This window comes from Piliocolobus tephrosceles, chromosome 6 (assembly GCF_002776525.5).
Source record: "Piliocolobus tephrosceles isolate RC106 chromosome 6, ASM277652v3, whole genome shotgun sequence".
Lineage (NCBI taxonomy): Eukaryota > Metazoa > Chordata > Mammalia > Primates > Cercopithecidae > Piliocolobus > Piliocolobus tephrosceles.
In genome coordinates, this window is record NC_045439.1 from 135,613,192 (window position 1) to 135,621,485 (window position 8,294).

The 8,294-nt window shown below is 48.9% G+C and overlaps 1 protein-coding gene across 1 annotated transcript in view; it reads right to left on the bottom strand.

Annotated features, from left to right (window-relative positions):
- The window catches only part of LOC116418831 (putative uncharacterized protein UNQ9370/PRO34162), a 28,353-nt gene extending 21,231 nt beyond the window's left edge, over positions 1 to 7,122 (bottom strand). The window contains 2 exon segments of the mRNA XM_031935730.1: positions 5,823 to 6,083; positions 6,985 to 7,122. Of these exon segments, the coding sequence (XP_031791590.1) occupies positions 5,823 to 6,083; positions 6,985 to 7,122 (399 nt within the window).
- Between the last annotated feature and the right edge of the window lie 1,172 nt (positions 7,123 to 8,294).

Consider the following 8,294-nt stretch of genomic DNA (forward strand, 5'->3'; position numbering starts at 1 on the left):
CGGAAAACCAAATATTGCATGTTCTCACTTATAAGTGGGAGCTAACCTATGAGGACGAAAAGGCATAAGAATAATATAATGGACTTTGGGAACTCAGAAGGAAGGGTGGAAGGGGGTGAGGGATAAAAGACTGCACATTGGGTAGTGTATACTGCTCAGATGATGGGTGCACTAAAAACTATTGAAATAACAAATAAAAAAAGTTTTCAAGTAGGTGAAAAGCCCAAAGGGTGGGCCAGATGGCACTGTGTTAGCAGGATAAGGTTGTCATTCAGAAGACACGGGTATATATACAGTAGGAGTGTTAGTGTAGGAATTTTGCGATAATTCTCCCATTCCTCGGCTCTGGAGTTTCTGAATCTAGTTCCACAGCAGAAGGACTTCAGAAAATTGAACAGAATTCAGCAGAACCCCCTGATTAATGAATTGAAAAATGAGACCAACGATGCCAGGTTAAACACACAAAGAATCTTCCTGCTGATGGAGAAGGCTGAAAAGAAGAACAAAAATAGTTTCCACTGAAGAAAAGAATGAGGAATTAATATTTCTCAAGCAGCAACCAGGTGCTGGGCAATTTATTTGGCATTTTATACACATTATCTCAAATAACTTACAGTAACCTTTCAAAGTAGGTCTTATAACCTTGTCAATCACAGAAAACGACGAGACAAGTCTCAATCACTTTTGGAGATTTATTTGCCAAAGTTAAGGACGTGCCCAGGAGACAGGTCAATGCTTTTCTCTGAAGATGATTTTGAGGTCTCCAAATTTAAAGGGGAAAGGGCAGGATATTGTGAAGCACACAGTTTTCACTTAAACAAAAGGGGCAAAGGAAAAATACGGGGAATCTGCATTTTATATAACACACAAAATATGCATTTGTGTCTGGCCGGCTGGGGTAACTGCACCTGTAAAGATATCAATTAACATTGCCATGGCGAGTTTGAGGTCCCAAAATTTAATTTCCTTTCACAATCTCCATGCTTTCTGGTGGGAACACAATGTCTACAAGGGTTTGGTAACTTGTTCAGCCCACACAGCTGACATGTGAAGAGTCAGAAAGCAAACCCCTGACTCATGGTGCTCTAAGTCCATGTCTTTTCTACTGTAAAGACTGCCTCTTGGCCAGGCATGGTGGCTCATGACTGTAATCCTAGCACTTTGGGAGGCCAAGGCAAGTGGATCACTTGAATCCAGGAGTTCAAGATCAGCCCAGGTAACAAAGTGAGACCCTGCTCTACAAAATTAATAAAAATTAGTCGGGGATAGTGGCGCCTGCCTGTAGTCCCAGCTCAGGAGGTTTAGGTGGGAAGATTGCTCGAGCTCAGAAGATCAAACCTGCAGTAAGCTGTGACTGTGCCATTGCACTCCAGCCTGGGCAACAGAGCAAGACCCTGTTACAAAAAAAAAGACTGCCTCCTATTGAGCTCGCACAGTTTCTCTACTGTGGTGTGATCGACATTTGGGATCAAGTGTTCTTTGCTGTGGGTATAAGGAGCAGGATCAGTTACAGGTTGAGAGTACAGGCTCTGACCACCCTCTGCCCAGACTAGAATCTCCACCTTTCCACTCACTAGCTGTAAAACCTCGGGAGTTGTTCTTAGTCTCTTCTGCCTTAGTCTCCTCATCTGTACAATGGGAATAATTATAGTATCCACCTCATAAGCTACTGTGAGGATGAAATTGTTAATGACTGTATATTAAGCACACAGAACAGTACCCAGCCTGACCCCACGGCTCGGTCAGTGTTAGCTTTTTGTTATTGTTATCTTTGAGAAGGAGAGGCCCTTACAGGCTGTAGTATCTATTCTCTAACTTTCAGGAACCCCATACATGCCAAAGTTAATAGCTTACATGGTCGATTCATTTTTCCTTATATCTGGCCAAAATGACTGCTAAAAAAATTTTTAGGTAACATGGAGATCCATTGAGCACTGGATCTGCTATAAACTTCCACTTCAGTGACTCTTAATTGGAGGTGATTCTCCCCCTGGACACATTTGACCATATTTAGAGACTTTTTTTTTTTTTTTGAGACGGAATCTCACTCTGTCACCAGGCTGAAGTGCAGTGACGCGGTCTCAGCTCACTGCAACCTCCGCTTCCCAGGTTCAAGCGATTCTCCTGCCTCAGCCTCCCAAGTAGTTGGGACTACAAGCGCGCCTCACCACATCCAGCTAATTTTTGTATTTTTAGAGACGGGGTTTCACCATGTTAGCCAGGATGGTCTCGATCTCTTGACCTTGTGATCTGCCCGCCTCAGCCTCCCAAAGTGCTTGGATTAAAGGCATGAGCCACCGCGCCTGGCCGAGAGATATTTTTTATTGTCACAGCTGGTAAGGCCAAGGCAGAAAGGGCCAAGGAAACTTCCCAAGGTATCACAGCTAGTGAGTGGTGGGGTTGGGATTCCAACCTGGGCAGAAGGCTGTCAGAGCCTATGGTTTTGACTCCGGCGCGAAACTGCCCCTTACACCCAAATACAGCCAATGAGGCTGCACAAAACGGACCTTTTGCCTGAAAACAATTGTCTTTTTCAATATTAACTCTGCACAGAGGGGCTCAAGATGTCTTTATTCTGACCCTCGCCCTCCCTCCAGCACACAGACCCAAAAGAAAACACCTGGTATGAATTCCGGTCCCTAAAGCTGTGGTTAGGAATATTTGCAAAGAAAACACCTGAGGGCTGTCTTTGACATTCCCCAAAGATTCTGATTCCCTAGCTCTAGGGAACAGCACAGGAGTCTGCATTTTCCACAAGCTGCCCAGGCTCTAATGGTTCTGATTAAAGTAGCTCAAAGGCTATCTATCCCTCAAGAAACTGGGCTCTGAAACCCTGGGCCTAGTTCAGCATAAAAGCCATTAGGATCCAGGTGAGACATTAAATAGGCTTGATTCCTATGCTAATTTCAGCAGGCGGTGGCTTTCCTGAGACAGATCAAGAGATCCACATGGATGAGTGTGACAGCTGACTGGTGCTGCCTGCCACAAGTGCAGGAATGGAGGTAAGAGTTCACTTGTTCTGTCTGCCGACCCTGATCAAGAGTCAAGTAAGAATCATAGCCATTCCAGACTGCAAGCTCTCAGCCTTCCACCAGTTTCTGGCAAGAGGCCTTATCATAGTAAGCTACACTCCTTTCTTTAGACACCGGCTATTATTAGTGTGCATAATGCAATTTTTGTTACAGTGGTTATTAAGATAAAAGCAGGATTAAAGCCTGTGTGTTATTGGTGGCAACCACCCCAGACCTGCTGTTAGGTTTTTCACAGCTTCTCTTGCGGCTCCCTCATTGTTGCCCACGGCGAACCTCACCTCACAGAACACAGGTTCAGCAATGCAGCACTGCAGCCTGGGGAGCATGGGCGGCCTGGACAGGCTTTCTGCTCCCCTTTCCCTCTCTACAGGAATTAGCCCAGCCAGAGGAGGTAGCCAGGAGGCAAAGTCCTCTGCACACTGAAGTAAGACAAATGCCACAGGAAACAGGAGCTGTGTCCTTTGTGTGCTGCTGCCTGCTCAGTACCCAGCACAGATGAAAGGCCCAATGCATGAAAAGCACTAATCAATAACTGTGGAATGAAGGAAGGAATTGGTAGTGGGCCAGTCAAGCAATAAGTAAAAAAGAGAGAGAGAGAAAAGGTTGCAACAAGCATGGCCCCTGACCCTCATAGAAAATGACTGATGAGGCCAGTCATGGTGGCTCACGCCTGTAATCCCAGCATTTTGGGAGGCTGAGGCAGGTGGATTACTTGAAGTCAGGAGTTCGAGACCAGCCTGGCCAATATGGTGAAACCCTGTGTCTACTAAAAATACAAAATTAGGTGGTGTGGTGGCACACACCTGTAATCCCAGTTACTTGGGAGGCTGAGGCAGGAGAATCACTTGAATCTGAGAGGTGGAGGTTGCAGTGAGCCAAAATTGTGCCATTGCACTCCAGCCTGGGCAACAGAGTGAGACTCCGTCTCAAAAAAAATGACTGATGGGTCTGATGGATCCCAAATGAGGGCTTTCACCTGCAACACAGGATCTATGGAGACGCTGAAGATCTGCCCCCATATAACTGTGCCAACTGAGGGACCTGGACTGAATCTTTCACTGCTTTCTTAAGATCTTACAGTTTTTATGGGTGACTCTGGCACAAGGGAAATGGATCAGATAGGAGTATTTAAAACTGGTTTGGGGAGAAGTTCCTCTCAGATGACAAAAAATATATAGCAACACCACCACCCTCCTGATGTCACACAATAACTGAACGCGTCCTTTCTCTCCGCTCTCAGGGGCAGGCAATGTGAAGTCTGCCCTTCCTAGGACAGTGGGTTTCTCACTGTCCACTCCCCTGTCTTCTGTCTTTTCCCATGCTACTTCATTCCCTATACCCAGATCTCGTCATCCTTTAATAATGATAATGGTAGAAATTATGCTGAAATTCACCAATGCATCCTCCGGAGCCAGGTACCGTATGCAGTAGTTTATATGAATCCTCTCATTTTGTCTTCCTGACAGCTTTGAGAGCCGAACTGTTGTCATCCCCATTTTATAGATTAGAAAACCAAAGCTGAGTCTGTCTCCTACGCGAAGCCTTTCCTGACGGTCCCAGCAGACACTTTTGCTCCCTTCTCTCACTTTCTGCCCGTGTCTGACGCCCAACACAGCCACAGTGTCAGGCACTGATCTGCCATTCTAAACAACAGAAATGTATTTTTTTTATAATTTTGACAGCTAGGAGTCCAAGAACAAGGTGTCGGCAGGGTTGGTTTCTCTGAGGCCAAGATCCTTGGCTTGTTGATGGCTGTCTTCTCCCTGTGTCCTCATGTGGTCTTCCCTCTGTGTGTATCCACATCCTAATCTTTTCTTTTTTTTTTTTTTTTTTTGAGATGGAGTGCAGTGGTAGCTCACTGCAACCTCCGCCTCCTGGGTTCAAGCAATTCTCCTGCCTCAGCCTCCCATGTAGCCGGGACTGCAAATGCTGGACACCACACACGGCTAGTTTTGTATTTTTAGTAGAGACGGGGTTTCACCATGTTGGTCAGGCTGGTCTTGAACTCCCGACCTTAGGTGGTCTACCCTCCTCAGCCTCCTAAAGTGCTGGGATTATAGGTGTGAGCCATGGCGCCCAGCTGTTTTTTGTTTTTTGTATTTTTAGTAGAGATGGGGTTTCCCCACGTTGGCCAGGTTGGTCTCGAACTCCTGACCTCAGGTGATCCACCTGTCTCGGCCTCCCAAAGTGCTGGGATTATAGGCGTGAGCCACCGCGCCGGGCCATCTCCTTTTCTTATAAGGACACCAGGCCCATCCTAAGGGCCCCAGTCTGGCTTAACTGCCTCCTTGAAGACCTTATCTTCAAATACAGTCACATTCTGAGGGACCAGGGGTGAGGACTGCATGTATTTTGCAGAGACAGTTCACGTGACACCCGAATCATGGTTTGCAGCCCCCAGGAAAGAATGACACTTGTCACCCCCTCTGCCCATAAAGCAAGCCTGGAAGGTGAGGATAGCAGGCATTGTTATCTTTCTCTTCCCCACGGTTGCCCACAATTCCTGATGCTTGGAGGTGGCCCATCTCAGGTTACGGCTTTGCCTGGGGAGCTGGTGCAACCAGGGCTGCAGCCCAGGCCTCGGATTCCACACTCTCCTCTTTTCAAGGCACAGCAAGAGAATGGAGTGACCAGTGCCTTTGTTTGATGTGACAAGTTAATAAAGTGTCCTCCTCTCTGGGCTGTAGCGCCAGTGTCTCCACAGTGAGAATCCGGCAGGGTCTCTCCTGGCAGCCTCCACAGGCCCAGTGTCGTTCTGGAACCCAGCACAGGTCTTCTCCATTTCCGCACCTGTACATTGCAGGTCACACCTGAGGAGAGGGCGACCTGAGGGCTGAGTGAGCTGACACGGTGAAGAGCCGCCAGCACCTGCCCCACTGGGGGCTCCCTATTCTGTTCCATATGCACCCAGAACTCTCCTTGAACACAGCAGTCTCCCCCTGCCTGGGGGACAGTGAGCCAGGGCCAACACTGTGCAAGAAGCCGTGGGAAGCCACCTCCACCCCCAACAAGCAGCTCAGAACATCGGCAAGTCAAGAGTGTGGTTTTTAACTACAACAGGCAGAGAGGAAAGAGATGGTGAGTGTAAGGCTCTCCCTCCCAGGCATTTACCAGGACCCTGTGGTGAATCTCTTCCTTAGTTCACTCCTGGCCAGGATGTTCTTCCCTGACTCTGATGCAGGTCACTGATATCCCTAACCTCAAGGCCTTGTGATGGGCCCAGTGGGAGGTCGGAGCCAGGCACCATGATTGGGGGACTGAGTGGCTTGGAAAGATGTGCCCTTCTTTTCCTTTCAGCTTAGAAGCAGCAGCCCCAGCTCTCAGCAGCAGGCTCCCGGCAAGCTGCTGCATACACAGCAAACCTCCTCTCTACGCCCGACCCAGTGTGGTTGCCCCAGCAAATCAGGCCTGGCTACCTCTGTGTCCACTCCCTGACCTGCGGCTGAGGCCCATTTCTGTCTCTGGCGGCGACCCTACCTCCCAGGACGCTCCCATGTAGCTGTCGATTGTTCTCCTTCCCTTCCTCTCATCCTTTCTCCCTCTTCCCTGTCTGTGAATGGCATTTCTGGAGTGTGAGAGAGGCCTGGGACCGCAGGTATGTTTCCTGTCTACCCGTTCTAATCAAAGGCAGATGCCTGTGGTGCGCCTGGCCTCGCAGAAGAGGAGAACCCATCCTCGGAGAGAGGCCAGAGGAGAACTGTGTGCTCCTTCACGGCTGAGTGCTTCGGGTAAGGGCTCCCTTTATGCTTTTTACTATTTTAACTTCGGAGAGGCTACCCGTCCTGTCTGGGGACTCCTGCCCTGCCTAGGCCAGTAAGGTGGTGTAGAATCGTCATGCAGCTGTGAGCCTAGATAATCCTGAGTTCAAATCCTGTGCCATCATTTCTTAGCTTCCCCTACCTTTCGTCCCATGGGAAAAGGGGATGCTAGATGAGGGAGGAGGGAACAGTACAGCCACCGGCCCTGGCTTGCTGTTGGAGGGATGAGGCAGCAGACCCAAAGGTCTGGCATCTGATGGACACTTCATAGTGCCAACCACCTTCCCGCCCCACTCCACAGTGCCTGAACCTGCAGGCGAGGTTGTAACCATGAGGAAAGATCAGGGACCCGGTCACTCGTGCTCACGGACGACCTGCCACTCCCAAGCCAAAGGGCGACGCGGGGGAGATGCCCAGGAAAGGAAGCAAAACCCGGCATTGTTCCACCAACCTCTTAGGCCCTGAATTTCTGTTTCTTAACAAAGTCACATTGTTACATTTTGTGTTGAAACATAAGATCTAGGCTAACTTCCTTCTTGGGTCTTGGGACACTTTCTTGCTCTTACATGATCAAGGTGGGGGCCGCATAACTATTCCTCACTGCACATACTCCCTCCCTTCCCCCACAACTCCCTCCTTCCCCAACACCCCCCACCCAGTGCAATCTACTAACTGTCTCTCCCACAATGTTTCCCTGACCGGCTCCTGCTGGCACAAAGGGTCCCACCTTTGAAGACCTTTGGGTTTAAATCCCAGCTCAGTTCCTAACCAGCTGTGTGACATAGGGAAGTTGCTTAACCTCTCTGAGCCTCAGGATCGCCATCTGTAAAATCAAAGGGCTGATGGCAACATCTTCTTCTCAGGACCCATGGAAAATTAAAGGAGTGCTGCTTCCAAAGATGTTTGTGCAGGGTGGAAACTCAGCAGAGGGTCGTATCCATTTCATGCCCTTCTAAGGGCTGCAGCCTAAATGTGGTCTCCAGCCATGGGAGAGGATGACAGCTGCCCTTCTGTGGCAGGCCTCGGAGTAAAACTCCCAAACCATCCCCAGTCAGCAGAGGCTGCCCAGCCCAGCCCCTCCAGCAGGGTGGCTCTGTAGACTGCAGGGCATCAGGGCCCAGAGGCTGTCCCTGTCCACCCCTGCTGCACCAAGCTGACTCTGGGAGGGGCTGGGGAAGGCAGCCAGGGGAGGAGGCAGGAGACTGGGAAAGATGCTACAGACACAAGTTTAATTTTTCATTAAATCCTCTAAATATTGTGAAAGGAAAATAAATCTTGGAACCCCAAAATCACTAAACCAAAGGATAAAGTCAAGCTGGGAACTGCTTAGGACAAACCTGCCTCTCATTCTACTGCTAAAAAAAAAAAAAAAAAAAGAGATAGCTACTAAGATTCAAAAGCTACCTACCTCCTTCACAAGGAATTTCCTTCTGGACAAATGACAGACAGAACTCAAAGTTATCCCTCTGCTCGCTGAGATAAATGCATATCTGATTGCCTCCTT